We start from the raw sequence: 17,733 nt of genomic DNA on the forward strand, positions 1-17,733 counted from the left end.
AGTCATGCATTCCTTGAGAAATAAGTCATTAGGTGATATCGTCATTATGCAAACATCATGGAGTGTACCTACACAAACCTAAATGGTATAGCCTACTACACACAGGCTATGTGGTACTAATCTTAAGGGACCACCGTTATATATGCCGTCTGATGTTGACTGAAACGTCCTTATGCGATGCATGACTGTAATTGTGAAAATTTAGGAGAAAATCTATGTCTACAAAAGGGAAATTAGTAAATAAATTATATACATCGATCCAGGAAATTTCTGTCCAGTGATTAAAAGTCATATTTTGGAAAAATATTTAATGCCATAGTAAAATGCTCAGGATGAAAATAAAATACAAAGAGGTAATAATTCAGTATTTAAGGAAAAAGGCACGTTTATTCATAGGAAAACTTTGCAATCAGTACAACTACTTTGGAGAGCAGTTTGGCAGTAAAGTTGAAAATGTGCAGACCCTACAACCCAACATTAATATGGTTGATATACCCATAGATAAATAGTTGCATAATCATGTGATAGAATATTATTCAGATGTTAAAAATTAATGAATTGGATCTATATATCTGCACCAGAAATAGATCTATATATCTCAACAGAGATAGCTCTCAAAACAATATTGAATTTTACAAAGCAAGTTGCAGAATGATATATATGTATAGCAGTATTTATGTAAAATTTTAAAACACATTTAACAATACCAAATGTTGTTTACATATACACGTATGGGTAATAAACATATAAAAACATAGCCTGGAAGGATACAGACCAGAATCATGATGATGGTTGCCCTTGGGGTGGAAGGAAGGAGAATATTACTAAAAAGGGAAATGGGATGGGGATGAGGGTAGGGGATAGTGTTTAACTTCATCTGTAATATTTTCTGTCTTTTATTTTAAAATATAAGCAAAACTGACAAAATGCTTATATTGTGAATTTGGAATGGTAGTTCATTGTTTATTAAACTCTTTTTTTTATGTGTGCTTTTAAGACTTTCTAAAAACAATGATTTTAAAAAAGTACATCCATGTTTGCAGTGGTTATTATTCACCAGTGAGATTACGGTTCAGTTTTTATTTTCATCTTTTTAAACTTCTCTGAATTTTCTAATTTCACAAAATGAATGTTGAGAAAATCAGTGCCACTTACACATAAATAAATGATAGCTATATAATTACTGGGCCTCTGCTCTGTGAGGTGTTCCTTAAGACCCTCACAATTGAGCTGCCTCTAGAAGGATGAAGTATGAGCTACGAAAGGATGACCCTCCCAAAGACAAAAGGAAGTGAGTGGGGGCTGGCTGCCCACACGGTGTAGAGATGTGAAACCTGCCATGTCCTAGGAAGAGAAACAGGGACGTTAGTGTAGGCCAGCGGGTCTCAAACTTGATCATGCATCAGAATCACCTAGAGGGCTTGTTAAAAAACAAGTTGCCCCCCAAAGGTTCTAATTCAGTAAGTCTGGGGTCAGGCTTGTAAATTTGCATTTCTGACAAGTTCCAGTTGTTATTGATAATGATGCTTGTCCCAGGACCACACGCTTTGAGAACTGCTGGTCTAAGCAAAACCCAGCCATCAGATATTTGTACTTTTGATTACTGAAATGTAAGGGAGACATTTGGCAGGAATCACTTTAATGTTATTATCTGGCAGATCTACAAATTACTTAATGGAGCAAGCCAGCCAGTCTTGTGGAAGTTGGAGTCACATGCAGGAGCAGACAGACCCCCAAAAAAAGGCATCAAATGGTCAGAAAGCTCAAAAGTAGGGAAAATGAGAGCTGGTCCAATCTAATGATCAGAGACCACTGAAGAGATTTCTTTAGGAAAAACAAGGTAATAGAATGAGCATGAAAAGGGACTATAAAAAAACAGGTTCAGTCATCAGATTCTGTTGCTATTTGACAAAACCCAGAATCCAGGATGGCACAAAATTCGTATCTCTTTCACATCTTTCCCTAGTACTGGGTAGTGCACTAGGCAAGAACTTCTTGAGAAACAGGGGCTGACCCTGCCTTGCTCTCTCCATCCTTTCTCGTCTTCCCTCTCTCCTTTTCTGTACTTCCACACTGACAAGCTCTTTAGTGCCAAATATTACACTGGGCTTTGGATAAAGTGGTGTCTTACCATCTTTGTACTTCAGCACATAGCACAGTACCTAGTATGTGGTAGCTGCTCACTAACTGCTGAATGAAACATGAATAAACACATACATGATCAGGTTAAAGGTACAGTGAATGGAAGACAGAAATAGGACACTCTGCCTGCAACTGGGTCATTTCTGTGAGAAGCACAGACACAGTGGAGTGGGCCCAGCATTGCAAATTACCAGCTTGAGACACCATTGGGAATATTACTGCTTGGCATTTTTCCTTACACCACTAATACTTCCCAATACATTTTTGCTTCTTTTCCCATTGCCTGCCAGTGTTTCCCATACCCATAAGCATGGTTCCTGACTTTTTCTAAATGAGTATACTTCATTACAACATTCTCTGTCTCAGAACTGAAGCTGAAATAAGACATACGTCTGAATGCATGATGCCTTTTACTGTGAGGCATTCTCCTGCTTTCCCAATGAAGAGATCCAAAACAAAGTTTGAGGGCAACTTAAATATGTAGACTTTTGGGAATGTAGCTTAAGTAGTTATGTGTCTAACTATATTGTTTAATTTGTTGATTTTATACATGTGTATTTAAAACATTATCTAAATTAACTTTTATTTAAAATTTTTAAAGAGTTTTAATACTTCCATATGAATCTTAAGTCATTTAACACAGTTTTCCAGAGCATGTCATCTTCACTTCCAATTAAGTTGTTTGAGATATGGCATCTTTTAATCTGTGGATGATGCTGTCACTGGAAATTTTTATTACAAACAACAAGTCCCACTCATATAGCACTACAACAGTTTTTTTAATTCATCCTTTAGTGTAGTTTTACAAGTCCCACAATGCGACACTATGTAACACTATGTAACACAATGTAACGCTATGTATTAAATTAATTATAAAAAGTCTTGTTTACTGCAACCAATAATGCTAGCAACAGAGACATCACTTTCTCCACCAGGATTAAGTACTAAATCTTTTTTAAAATTTATTTGCCATCTTTTTTTATTTAATAGTTCCACTAAGATGACCTCTTCTAAGCTTTCCACACTAGCATTGATTGCTGCTGTTTCAAGCCAGGATGTGTTCCCCATACAGCACAATAAAGGAATTAGGAGAATTCCTAATAACAGAATTCCGTAACAGAAGGGAATTTGTAAATCTTGACCATAAAGCAACTCTCCCTCTTATGTTCAAGAACAGTGGGGAAAAACCTTCACTTATACTAGGAAATTTACTGTAAGTTTATTTCCTTTTAATTTTTTCTTCAAAAAAAAAAGAAACGTTTTCTTTAGGCCAATATGATGATTAGAAAAGAAAAGTAAATTATAGGAGTATGTAGAATTAAGTGATCAAATGTGATTGGATTAACACAAATTTTCAGTTGTCAGGTCATGAGAAGTGATAGATATATTTTTATTGTGTGTTAGAAGGAGGTTGTGTGTGTGTGTGTAGTGCCATAATTATGAGTCTATCTCTAGTAATTAGAAAGCTGCATGTGGTAAAGAGCAAGCAAATTGGTTTAACTGGAATAAGTGAATCAAGTTGGAAGGAGAAAACAGGTGGACTTTAACACGTGATTTTGACAGCAGAGGATATCAAAGTGGTTTGATACACTTAGCAGTTATTCTGTTTTACAAGTGTGCAGCTTCTCAGTTTTTCAACACTAATATAGAGATTACATATTTACATATGTTTCAGGCTACATTATTGGAATTTTGAAGACATGAAAACATCAGATGAACCAGCCTGCAACATCTTGAATTCAGATTGGAAGATGAAGAGAAAGCTTAAAGAATGTGGCCTATAAAGGCGGGTAGTACCTGGAAATATTAGCCAACTCACACTGTAAAAATGAAACCAGTTTCTAAATACTAGAGGTTATTTTAGTCCAACGTCAATGTTCAAGACAAAATGTTGAACTAAAAACTTTACACTCCTCCCCTCCCCCACTTCAGACAGGTACCAGTATTGTTGAATATGATTTTCCTTAGTCAGAAACACTCATTTTTACCCATGTAGCCCATCCTTAGGAATTAAATACTGGTTATTTAATGTAGATTATAATGGGAAACTGATTTTTTCCACAATGGCAGATTTCAAGGACTTGGTTCCAAACTGAGCCGAAGCTTCCCAATGCATTTTGTACAGTCTGGGAAAAACTGTGCTGCATTGGCCATTTTTGAAGGCCACCATGCCCTGTAATATAAGGATATCATCTTATTGCTGATATCTTTGGAGAGTCCCAAGCAGACACAGAAAATGAATGGAGGCAAGGAGTGTGACGGAGGGGACAAGGATGGAGGTCTTCCAGCTGTACAAGTTCCTGTGGGTTGGCAGCGTCGTGTGGATCAAAATGGAGTGCTTTATGTCAGGTGAGCCCTTATGATTACCTGTGTTACCTCCAAGGGTACAGTCCCCAAATTAAGAGGTAGAGTCTGTTCTTCTTTGAGGGAACAAAATACCATGACTGACAGCATCTCAAATAAATTTGAATAAATGATCTTCAAGCTAGAAATATTTGAGTTTTTTTATTCCGTACTATTTTGCAGTGTAAATTGCCTTAGGTTACCAGAGAGAATTTTTGTGCATTATTTCTGTGTATATAAGGTGTCATTCTGCTTATCTCTTTAACAAGGATAAAGAAAAATATGAAGATTTCTAAAAGAACCATATAAACATCATTACCACATTCACAGGAGAATAAAAATACTGGAAATAGACCCAATGTCTCTTAAAAATATTGTTCTAGCCTTCATAGTGCTTCAGCTGGCTTTTCTAATGTAAAGTTGAGTATTTTTATCTATAAGTAGTTTCAATTATTAAACTTCTTAATGCCTGATATTTAACTAAAAGTAATTTCTGTATTTTTTCTGCACAGTTTTTTAATCTATTCTTTTGCATATAATGGTAAAAAAAAAACAAAAAGTCATGATGAAGATGGCTCTTCATCTCACAAGTAAAAATTATACAAAAAAAATGCAGATGCCTGCTCTTAACTTTTGATGGCATATGTCTCCTGTAAAACAAGTTGAATGGAATCACTGAACTGCTGGCAAGAAGTTTTAGTCTTATTATTAAATAATTGGCACCTAAGTTCCTTACTTTGTAGTTTTCCAGTAAGTATATGAAAGATTAGGATACCGTAAATTTTTCTTTGTGGTGTAATAAAAAAAACTATTAGAAATAGACATAGAACTTTTTAGAAGATATCACACTGCATCACTATGTTAATGCTGTTACTTTCAGTGCGGGTAGTTATATCCAAGCTCCAACGGAATTCTCCATTTGTGTAAAGATGTATTTACATGACTGAGGTCTTTTCCGTTATAGAAACACAAACAACTTTATGCCATAACAACTCAGAAAGGCAGTTCAGGTTTTATCCTGGGTTCATTTGTTTTATGTAAAGTGTTTGTTGAGGTTAAATTTAATTACCAATTGAAATTCTTTTGCACATAAATTTTTTGTTTCTATAATATTAAAGATGTGCTTGGTATTAACTGGAGTAAAGGGATAAGAAAGCAGAGAATGTGGAGCCTGTTCCATGGTAGATAAGATGGACAAGGACACGTAGAATAAATTCCTCAGAGTGTTCCTATTGCCACTACTGTTAACAAACTCCCAGAAATACTTTGTTATAACTATACAGCAAGATATCAGTGTTGTTATTCATATTTATGATTTTTCTGGTTTGTAAAGAGCAAATATATTTAGTTTAGAGCAAACGACTCTAAAATCTTTATTTATTTATTTTTTTGCTTCTGAAAGATAAATCACCTTTTCAAATTGCTGAGAGTGAAGCTGAAGCCAGTTAAGTCTGGGAATCTGTCACTTATCTTGTTCATGATTTTCCAAGTCTGACTGGACTTCACTATCTGTTAGTGTGAGTTCTCCAAATCCAAATCTGTACACTAAGAATTATTTTAGAAACTAAGTTTGCCAGATAAGCTAAAACCTTCAAATTAAATTAAGCCAGCATGAGCTCGGTTTGTTTCTCTATGACTAGTTAACATATTACTGCTTGAACGTATATAGGAGGCTAGCCCTCCTTCTATTGCTCCCTTCTCGACGCGCAGTTTGCTTGTAATGTTTAGGTTAGTCTCCAGCTGCTCCTGCCTCAGGGTAGCGTTGAGGCTACACATTAAATTTCCCACCTGCTTCCAATCTTCTAAGCTTCATCTATGCCATACGACTTGTAACTATTTTTTTAGTTAATTATTACTCCCAAAAGTTAATTAAAGAGCTACAACTGAAGGAAAGGACCCACTGACTGATGGAGAGGAAGTGTTTTTAAAGTGTCTAGAGTAGATACTCTAATAGAATTAAGAAATTCTTGTCTTCAGGTTTAATTTTACAATTAAATTCCTCTAGGATTCAGTCTGTACACTTTCTTTAACTGTAAAACGTTAGGCAGTTTCTTTTCATAAAATTCGTGAATTCTTCCCTTGATAACTGTGATTTTGTTTTATCAAGATTAGCAGACCTCCAAAAACATCTTCTTGCCCCTGCTGCTGGGGTGGAACTCAATTCTGTAATAAGGGAATTATTATTCTTTACATGTCATCTGAAAAAATTTGTTAGCCTAAATAAGTCAGAGAGTGTGTTGACAAAGTTGAGGATTTTAATTGAGATTTTCTACATGCATAAGTCACTTATATGATTGTCCATAAATAAGAATTGCATTTTAAAACTGAGTCATGTATAGATACAAACCTACTACCTGTGTTTTGTAGCAGCAAAATAGTCTACCTCCAATAGTGTAATGTTTTGTATACGAAATAGAGAGTATTGTTTATGATTAAATTTGATCCAAAAGCTTAAGTGAAGGTTTTGGTAAATAGATATTCTTGGTAAAATATATAGTAAAAGATATTCTTGAATGAAAAGTATAGAATAATGTTCAAAGCATAATGTGCATTTAAGTTGTAATATCAATATATAAATAATAGAAGTCCTAAAATGGAAATTGCTCATTTTGAACTAACCCTCATTGTAAATGAAAATCAAAGACTTATCCTGTCATCTGAATTAGTACCTAATCTGTAGACTTGAACTTTTTTTGTATTCACGTATTGTACTGACTTTTGTGACCTGAAGAGTAGTAACATTGGGTCCACTAGCCAATTAGCAGCCAGAAGATCTGCAAGGCACATTTCTGCTGCTTAAAACCGTATTTCCTCAAGACTTGCCCATCCTTTGTCAGCTCCGCTTGGCTCCTCTCTTCTTGTCAGTATGGTTTGGCTCTTCAGTATAATTTGAGTTGGGCCACACTGATCTAGCTTCAAAGAAACACATGGATGAAGCAGAAAAAAGAAAAGCCTGTTTTTACATAGGGACAACTTGGTTCTAGACTTCAAGATTAAAGGGAAGAACTTGTTAGCGTCAACTTTGTAGACATAGCAACTTTCTGGTTTGACCTCCAATGTGTTTCTAAATTTCAGTTTTTCCTCAAATAGCTTTAAAAGTAGATCTTGTAGTTTAAAATGATAATGATTACTTTCATGTAGTTTTCTTGTTCCTTTCTTGCCTGTTCTGTCCTTAAGAATAGCATTTTTGCCATCCTTAGTCCACTCTTGGTTTTCAAAATACTTTTATTTAATTTTCTATGAAGATCTGTATTTTTCTGAGAAATATTTTGGTTCAAAAGAAAGAGCAATGGCGTTAAAGGCTATAATTTAGTAGCTAACATAATATTGACAAAGAAAATGCTTTTCCTTAGTCGAAAATATTATCCTGTGAAGGACCGTAAGACTATAAATTATGGCTTTTTTTCATATAATATGTGCAGTCAGAATTATTTCCTGATGTTTTTTTAAACTATTTTTACAGTCCCAGTGGGTCTTTGTTATCTTGCTTGGAGCAGGTTAAAACATACCTGCTTACTGACGGAACATGCAAGTGTGGCTTGGAATGTCCTCTTATTCTTCCCAAGGTAACCATTTCACAATAGATCTATCAGCAGTTTTCTATTTTTTAGGTGTTTCATATATTTGCTTTTCTCATTTGGCAGTTCATTTTTATATTACTTCAATAATATGTGCAATTTAAAGTCTTTATCTGATTAGATATCTTTTGCATGCATTTTGGAATGCTTAAGGATTGTGGAAAATAGTTCAAATCCAAGACTCATTTTCAAAGGTAACAAACCTATGTTCATATTAAATATTTCATTAAAACCTCTTTTGCACCTTTTCATTAGAGCTATAGCTATGCTCACTATTTAATAGTGCAGTATTTTCTTTCCCTACTATAACTGCTCAATCTGCAATGTTATTTTTAGCACTAGTGTTGATAAATCTGCCACAAATGTTTCTAAAATCACAAAGCTGAACCCTGCTAGCCAAAACATGAAACCCTTACTCCTTTGCAAGGTAAAAAGTAAAATCATTTTAAATGATAAAATATTATTTGCTATGGAAACACGTCATGTTCTCTGAATATCTATTATAGAGATAATTTAAAATAGTTCTAAAAACTAAAGATTAATAGATAACTCTTTCCTTTTTACTTGTGTGTCACTCATTCCAAAAAAGTATTTGAAATAGCTTACAAGTATATAGATATTTTTAATAGATAATAAATAATATAAATAAGATATTTTTAATAGAGTAATAGATCTTTTTAAATAGGTGAAAGGGTAGTCTTAATATAGTAACAAAATAAAGCAAAAGAAAAAGTTAGCATGTAGAAATGTCAGCTTTTAGGGTTTTTAAACTGTACTTCATCTGTTTTTATACTAACGTTAGGAAGTATCTAAAATTGGGGACATTATCAGATGTTATACCATTCCATGTATTTATCTTCGCTGTCTTAGAATTAAGATGATTTTAGTTATTTGCCACTAAAAACTATGAGTTAGCAGAAGTATTTATTAAGTTATATAAAGTTCCTTTTCTTAAATTTAAAAACTTGAAAAAGTTTTATTTAGATTTATGGCTTAATCTGTGTAAAACTTTTTTTTTTAAACAAAGAGATCTTTTTATTTAATGTTTTTACAGACGTATTCTAAACAAAGGCTGTGCTTTTTCCAGGTGTTTAATTTTGATCCTGGAGCTGCTGTGAAACAGAGAACTGCAGAAGATGTTAAAGCAGATGAAGACGTCACAAAGCTATGCATACATAAAAGAAAAATCATTGCAGTGGCAACACTTCATAAAAGCATGGAAGCTCCACATCCTTCACTGGTGCTCACCAGTCCTGGAGGAGGAACAAGTATGTAATATGGTGAAGGCTTTAGGAATTTTCCTTCCCCACTCCTCTCCTGGGGAAGGAATCATAAGAAATCACTTTGCCAAGCATTTTCCAAGTCCACTTTTCAAGCATACACAATGCTTAAAGTTATGTATGTTTTCTCATTTTATTACAAATAGCAAATTAGTTCTGAAAAATTCCTATGAAACCAGTTCCCAAAATTTCCTATCCAAACTACCCAGTTAAACAAGCAGAATAAAAACTACTTAGCACATGCAAATGCTATGCAGGTATGTAGAGCTGAGTTAACAAAAGAGAAAGTGCTACTGATTTTTAGGAAATAAATATAGCCTTTTTCCTAGGGCTGGATTGAAACAGGTGGTATCAAGTCCTCAAATGCAACTACCAATGTTTTCGAGAACTAGCAGTGTTATTCTTTCAGTCATTTAATAGCCATTTATTAAACACCTACTAACAGGAATCACCTTGCCAGGAACTTTCTATAAGTCCCCCAACACATACACATGCACACATGCTTTTGTTTTTTAAAAATTTCAAAGCTGAAGGAAAATTACATGACCAGTTCATTGAGTACCCATGTACCCTTCACCTAGATTCACCAATTTGAATTTTGTTGCAGAAGTTGCAGATATGGTGACAGTTCACCCCTAAGTATTTCAACCCTCAAGAATATTCCTCTACATAAACCGCAATCTAATTATCACATTCAGGAAATTTACATAATATTATTATCTAATATGCAGCCTATATTTGAATTTCTCCTATTGTCCTAATAATTTCTTAGATATTTTTTTAATCTAGTCTTTTTTAAATCCAGGATGCAAAGATTGTACACTGCAATTAGTTGTTACATTTCTTTAATCTACATCAATTCACTAGACTTTTTAAATCTTTCATGACAATGACATTTTTGAAGAGTCTGGGCCAGATGTTCCTCAATTTGAATTTGCCTGATTGTTTCCTCATATTTATTTTTAGGTTAAACAAATTTTGTTAAGAATGCTGCATAGGTGATGTTATATCCTCATTAGGAGGCATATATTATCAATTTATCTTATATTGATATCATTAAGTTTGGTTGCTTAAAGTTATGTCCATCTGAATTCTCCATTGTTAAGGTACCCTTTCCCTTTATGATTAATGTGTAATCTGTGGCATTATAGTTCAAGACTGAGGAACTTCTTTTTGTAATGAACTAGAATATGAACTCCCTCCAAATTACAGTCTACTTAATACTTGAATAATGATTCAGGATAAATATTGCTAAGTGCCAAAGTATTTTATTTTATGAAGGATAAGTGATATTGTTTTGCAGAGTTCTGAAGCATAGGGATGATGAGCGTAACCCGTAATGATCAGAGAAGGATTTATGGAATAACTCAGATTTGAACCATCCCTGGAAAATGGAAGGATTTAGACATATGAGAGAAATAAGAAAATTCTTATCCAAAATGAGTAGCATAATTAAGGGATGCTGTGGAAACTAATCTGGCTTGAGTGGAAGTTCAAACCTGTATAATCTGACTTGAGTGGAAGATTAGACCTGTATAGGTAAATTGAGGCCAAATTATTGACAGCCTTAGATACAAAGAGGAACGGTTGTGACATCATACAGGTATTTAAAGATCCACACTTAGAACTCATGTCGAGAAGACAGGGAGAGAAAAATTAGCAGAGAGCTCCTTTCCAATAACCTTCTAACCTTTAAACTTTAACAGGAATGATCAGAAAAAATTGCTCCACTAAGGTATGTAAGAAAAAAAATCTTTTAGGGGATTTTTCTTTTTCTTTTAATGAGTTATGTTTATCAAACAATTTTATATCTTTCTACAAAGTCTACCATGTTGCCTTTTTAACGACCTTAATAGAATCTTCATCCAGCTCCTTTCTTATACTCTATCTATACAAATTTCATTATTGAAATTAAAGGTAAATATTCAACTAGTACAGGTGTAAGAGGTATATCTCTATCCCCTTTTAAAATGGTATACTTTATTGGATTAATAACTACTCTTTTACTAGCTTCGGACATAGCATTTATTTCAATTTTCTAGTTTTAAACTATGTTAAAAGGTTGATCTTTAAATAATTAAAAGTTAAGAAGACTCACATAGTAGTTTTTACCTCTCTTTATTTTACAAACATAAACATATATTTAGTTTCTGTTTATTCTTTTGAAAGGTCCAGTTGAATATACATGAAAGCACTTGATGAGTGCCTAACATTTGCATTTGCCAACTCTTGTAATGCTTTAATTCCTAACTATTCCTAAGCATGGCTTCTGTTTGTTTATTTAGTATTCATATTATTTTTAAAATGGTAACTATTTTTCTACAAGAAATCCTTTCTATATCATAGCGCTTTTCGAAATTCTATTGAATTTAGAAAATGCCATTGTCTGTATTTTTTTCATACGCCTGTCTCTATATTATTTTATTGAGGTCATAATGGTTTATAACATTATGTAATTTCAGGTATACATTATTATATATCAGTTTCTGTATAGACTACATTGTGCTCACCACCAATAGTCTAGTTTTTATCTATCACCATACATACGTGCCCCTTTACCCCTTTTGCCCATCCCCCGACCCCCTTCCCCTCTGGTAACCACTAATCTGCTCTGTTTATCCCGTGTTTTTATCTTCCACATATAAGTGAAATCATATGGTATTTGTCTTTCTCTGTTTGGTTTATTTCACGTAACTAATACCCTCAAGGTCCATCCATGTTGTTGCAAATGGGACAATTTTGTCTTTTTCATGGCTGAGTAGTATTCCATTGTGTATGTATACCACATCTTCTTTATCCATTCATCAGTTGAAGGGTACTTTGGTTGCTTCCGCATCTTGGCTATTGTGAATAATGCTGCAGTGAACATAAGAGTGCATAAATCTCTTTGTATTGTTGATTTCGTGTTCTTTGGATAAATATCCAATAATGAAATAGCTGGATCATATAGTATTTCTGTTTTTAACTTTTTGAGAAATCTCCATACTGTCTTCCATAGTGACTGCACCAGTTTGCATTCTCACCAGCGGTGTATAAGGGTTCTCTTTTCTCCACATCCTCTCCAATACTCGTTATTATTTGTCTTGTTAATTATAGCCATTCTGACAGGTGTAAGCTGACATCTCATTGTACTTTTGATTTGCAATTCCCTAATTAGTGGTGTTGAACCTCTTTTCATGTTCCTATTGGTCATCTGTATATCTTCTTTGGAAAAATGTCTGTTCATATCCTCTGCCCATTTTTTGGTTGGGTTTTTTGGGTTTTTGTTGTTGAGTTGTATGAGTTCTTTATATATTTTGGAAATTAACACCTTGTCTGATATATGATTTTCAAATATTTTCTCCCAGTTGGTGGGTTGTCTTTTCATTTTGTTGTTGATTTCCTTTGCCTTGCAGAAGCTTTTTAGTCTGATGTAGTCCCATTTGTTTGCTTTTTCTTTTGTTTCCCTTACCTGATTAGATGTGGTATTCAGAAGATCATTTTTGAGTTAGTTTTTGTGTATGGTGTAAGATAATGGTCTACTTTCTTTCTTGTGCATTTAGCTGTCCAGTTTTCCCAACACCATTTATGGGAGAGAATTTCCTTTCCCCATCGTATGTTCTTGACTCCTTTGTCAAAGATTAGGTGTCCATAGATGTGTGGTTTTATGTCTGGGCTTTCAGTTTTATTCCATTGATCTGTGTGTCTGTTTTTGTGCCAGTACCATGCCATTTTGATTACTATAGCTTTGTAGTATATTTTGAAGTCAGGGATTGTGATGCCTCCAGTTTTGTCTTTTTTCCTCAGAATTGCTTTATCTATTCAGGGTCTTTTGTTTTCCATATAAATTTTAGGATTCCTTTTTCTAGTTCCATGAAGAATGTCTTTGGCATTCTGCTTGGGATTGCATTGAATCTGTAGATTGCTTTAGGTAATGTGGACTTTTTTTTTTAAAGATTTTATTTTTCCTTTTTCTCCCCAAAGCCCCCCAGTACATAGTTGTGTATTTTTAGTTGTGGGTCCTTCTAGTTGTGGCATGCGGGATGCCACCTCAGAATGGCCTGATGATCAGTGCCATGTCTGTGCCCAGGATCTGAACTGGTAGAAACCCTGGGCCGCCGAAGCAGAGCACGCGAACCCAACCACTCGGCCACGGGGCTAGCCTTGGACTTTTTAACTATGTTTATTCTTCCAATCCATGAGCATGGATTATCTTTCCATTTCTTTATGTCTTCTTTGATTTCTTTCAATACTGTCTTGTAGTTTACAGTGTACAGGTCTTTCACCTCCTTGGTTAAATTTATTCCTAGATATTTTATTCTTTTTGTTGCTATTGTAAATGGGATTGTATTCTTGAGTTCTCTTTCTGCTACTTCGTTATTAGTGTATGGAAATGCAACTGATTTTTGTAGGTTGATTTTGTACCCTGAAACTTTGCCATAGTTGTTGATTATTTCTAATGGTTTTCTGGTGGATTCTTTAGGGTTTTCTATGTATAGAATCATGTGGTCCACAAACAGAGACTTTTACTTCTTCCTTTCCAATTTGGATACCTTTTATTTTTTTTTTCTTTCCTAATTGTTCTGCCCCAAACCTCCAGTACTATGTTGAATAGGAGTGGCGAGAGTAGGCACCCTTGTCTTGTTCCTGTTCTCAGAGGGATGGCTTTCAGTTTTTCACGATTAAGTATGATGTTGGCTGTGGGTTTGTCATATATGGTCTTTATTATGTTGAGGTACTTTCCTTCTATGCCCATTTTATTGAGGGTTTTTATCATAAATGGATGTTGGATCTTGTCAGATCCTTTCTCTGTGTCTATTGAGACAATCATGTGATTTTTATTCCTCATTTTGTTAATGTGGTATATCACATTGATTGATTTGTGGATATTGAATCATCCCTGCATTCCTGGTATAAATTCCACTTGGTGATGATGTATGATCCTTTTAACATATTGCTATTATTTGATTTGGCAATACTTTTTTGAGAATTTTCGCATCTATATTCATCAGCAATCTTGGCCTGTAATTTTCATTTTTTGTGTTGTCCTTGTCTGGTTTTGGTATGAGGGTAATGTTGGCCTCATAGAATGAATTCAGAAGCATCCCATCTTCTTCAGTTTTTCAGAATAGCTTGAGAAGGATAGGTATTAATTCTTCTTTGAATGTTTGGTAGGATTCCCCAGAGAAGGCTTCTGGACTTTTGCTTTTGGGGGAGGGTTTTGTTTGTTCTTTATATCTCTTTATGTGTGATTGGTCTATTCAGATTCTCTGTTTCTTCTTGGTTCAGTTTTAGGAGGTTGTATAAGTCTAAGAATTTATCCATTTCTCCTAGGTTATCTAATTTGTTGGCATATAGTTTTTCATAGTATTCTCTTATAATTCTTTCTATTTCTGTGGTATCTGTTGTAATTTCTCTTTTATTTTTAAATTTTATTTATTTTTTACTTCTCTCTTCTTTTCTTAGTGAGTCTAGCTAAAGGTTTGTCAATTTTGGTTATCTTCTCAAGGAACCAGACCTTTGTTTCATTGATCTTTTCCGTTGTTCTTTTTAGTCTCTGTTTCATTTCTTTCTGCTCTAATTTTTATTATTTCCCTCCTTCTGCTGACTTTGCACTTTGTTTGTTCTTAGTTTTCTAGTTCTGTTAGGTGTAGTTTAAGATTATTTATTTGAGATTTTTCTTGTTTGTTGAGGTAGGCCTGTATTGCTATAAATTTCCCTCTTAGCACCACTTTTGCTGCATCCCGTAAGAGTTGGTATGGTGTGTTTTCATTGTCATTAGTATCCAGGTATTTTTTTATTTCTTCATTGCTCCAGTGGTTGTTCAGTAGCATGTTGTTTAATCTCCACATTTCCCAGCCTTTTTCTTGCGGTTGATTTCTAGTTTCATAGCATTTTGGACAGAAAAGATGCTTGATATGATTTCAATCTTCTTAAATTTATTAAGCCTTGCCTTGTTTCCCAACATATGGTCTATCTTTGAGAATGTTCCTTGTGCACTTAAGAAGAATGTCTACTCTGCTTTTTTTGGATGGAATACTCTCTCTATATCTATTAAGTCCATCTGTCTAGTGTTTCATTTAAGGTCACTGTCTCTTTGTTGACTTTCCATCTGGATGATCTATCCATTGATGTAAGTGGGGTGGTGAGGTCCCCTACTATTATTGTGTTGCTGTCAATTTCTCCCTTTAGGTCTGTTAATAGTGGTTTTACATACTTGGGTGCTCCTGTGTTTGGTGCATATATATTCATAAGTGTTATTTCCTCTTGGTTGGAATGTCCCTTTTAGCCTTATATACTGCCCTTCTTTGTCTCTCATTGTCTTTTTGTCCTGAAGTCTGCTTTGTCTCATATAAATATGGCCACACCTCCTTTCTTTTGCTTACTGTTTGTTTGGCATACCATCTACCATACCTTCACTTGGAGCCTATGTTTGTCTTTAGAGCTGAGATGTGTTTTCTGGAGACAGCATATTGTTGGGTCTTGTTTTTTAACCCATCCAGCCACTCTGAGTCTTTTGATTGGAGAATTCCATCCATTTACATTTAGAATGATTGTTGATATATGAGAGCTTAATATTCCCATTTTATCTCTTGTTTTCTAGGTGTTCTGTTTTTCCATAGTTTATCTTCCCTTGTATTTCTGACTGCCATTTCAGTTTGGTGGTTTTCTGTGGTTTTCTCAACTTTCTCTTTATTTATGATTTGTTGCTCTGTTCTGAATTTTTGTTTAATGGTTCCCATGAGGTTTGTATAAAAGATCTCATAGATGAGATAGTGCATTTTCTGATAGCCTCTTATCTCCGTTAGCCTAAGCAGGTTCCAGCCCTTTACTCTTCCCCTACTGAATTATTGTTGTCACAAATTATTCTTTTTTGTGTTGTATGTTTATGACTAAATTAAAGTGTTTATAATTATTTTTGATGCTTTCCTTCCCTTTATCTTTTATGTTATAAGTAAGCATTTGCTAACCTGTCTGATAGAGAGCTGCAATTTTCTCATTTTTTCTATTTATCTCCCTGCTCAAAGCTTTGTAAACTTTGCCTTTTGTTACAGATAGGTGGGTTTCCTTCATCATTTCTTGAAAGGCAAGTCTAGTGGCAATGAACTCCCTCAGCTTTTGTTTATCTGGGAAAGCTTTTATTTCTCCATCATATCTGAAGGATAGTTTCACTGGATAGAGTATTCTTGGCTGAAAGTTTTTGTCTTTCAGAATTTTGAATATATCATTCCATTTTCTCCTAGCCTGTAATATTTCTGCTGAGAAATCTGCTGAAAGCCTGATAAGGGTTCCTTTGTAGGTTATTTTCCTCTGCCTTGCTGCCCTGAATATTTTTTCTTTGTCATTCACTTTTGCCAGTTTTAACATTATATGCTTTGGAGAAGGTCTTTTTGCAGTCATGTTATTAGGAGTTCTATTGACTTTATGTACTTGTAAGTCCAGAATGTTCCCCAGGTTTGAGAAGTTCTCAGCTATTATTTCTTTGGACAAGCTGTCTGTTCCTTTCTCCCCGTTCTCTCCCTCAGGAATACCAATAATTCTTATGTTGCTTTTCCTAATTGAGTTGTATATTTCTTGAAGAATTTCTTCATTTTTTTAAAAAACATCTTAGGTCTCTCTCCTTTTCTATATGAAGCATTTCTATATTTCTGTCGTCTAATTCACTAATTCTGACCTCCATAACGTCAACTCTATTTTTTTTGGTTTATGGATTATTTTTTATCTCATTAATTGTGTTCTTCATATCCAGAATTTGTTGGGTTTCTTTTTTCGAATTTCAATCTCTTTCTGCTCATTAATTTTATTCCTGAGCTCATTAAACTGTCTTTCTGAGGTTTCCTATAACTCATTGAACTTCTTTAAGACAACTATTTTGAATTCTCTGTCATTTAGATTGTAAATTTCTGTGACTTCAGGATTGGTTTCTGGAGACTTGTCATTTTCCTTCTGCTCTGAAGTGTTTCTGTAGTTTCATGGTGTTTGATGAATGGATCCTTTGCCAGCCCATTTGTGGTAGTATCAGGTCACAGATTCCACTTGCCACCACTGGTGGGGAGCAGGAGATGTGTTTTCTGATCCCACCCCTCTGCTGGAAGTTGTGCAGATAGGGCTGTTCCACATTTGCACGGGCTGGCTGCAGCTGTTCTGCAGGTTGCACAGGTAGATGGGTCGTTTTCCCATGGGCAGGGCTACTGCGCTTGGCAGGGGACGCACTGAGCTGCTGTGCTAGGTTGAAGGGGTGCCTACATGGGGGCTGAGCCACTATTTGATGGGTCCTGGAGGCTGCTGTGCTCTGCAGATGGAGCACCTTCTGAGTGGGGCAGGTGCCTTCTTCCCAGCACTGTGGTCAGCAGGCAGGCATCTTTGCACAGGCTGAGCCGCCACCACTTGGTGTAGATCATTCCCACCAG

The 17,733-nt window shown here is 34.8% G+C and overlaps 1 protein-coding gene across 11 annotated transcripts in view; it reads left to right on the forward strand.

The window, feature by feature from the left end:
- The window catches only part of MBD5 (methyl-CpG binding domain protein 5), a 409,939-nt gene that overhangs the window by 345,402 nt on the left and 46,804 nt on the right, over positions 1-17,733 (forward strand). For 10 of the 11 annotated variants that reach the window (XR_011502803.1, XM_070507660.1, XM_070507664.1 and 7 more), the window contains 4 exons: positions 3,818-3,928; positions 4,213-4,491; positions 7,949-8,051; positions 9,151-9,331. Coding sequence is in view for 10 of the 11 variants with exons in the window: in XM_070507660.1 (XP_070363761.1) it covers positions 4,379-4,491; positions 7,949-8,051; positions 9,151-9,331 (397 nt within the window). In the remaining variant the exon portion in view is untranslated. Of the gene's footprint in view, positions 1-3,817; positions 4,492-7,948; positions 8,052-9,150; positions 9,332-17,733 lie in introns of all 11 variants that reach the window. The other variant, XM_070507659.1, reaches the window with a different exon arrangement.

The sequence above is a fragment of the Equus asinus genome, chromosome 4 (assembly GCF_041296235.1).
Source record: "Equus asinus isolate D_3611 breed Donkey chromosome 4, EquAss-T2T_v2, whole genome shotgun sequence".
NCBI classification, from domain to species: domain Eukaryota; kingdom Metazoa; phylum Chordata; class Mammalia; order Perissodactyla; family Equidae; genus Equus; species Equus asinus.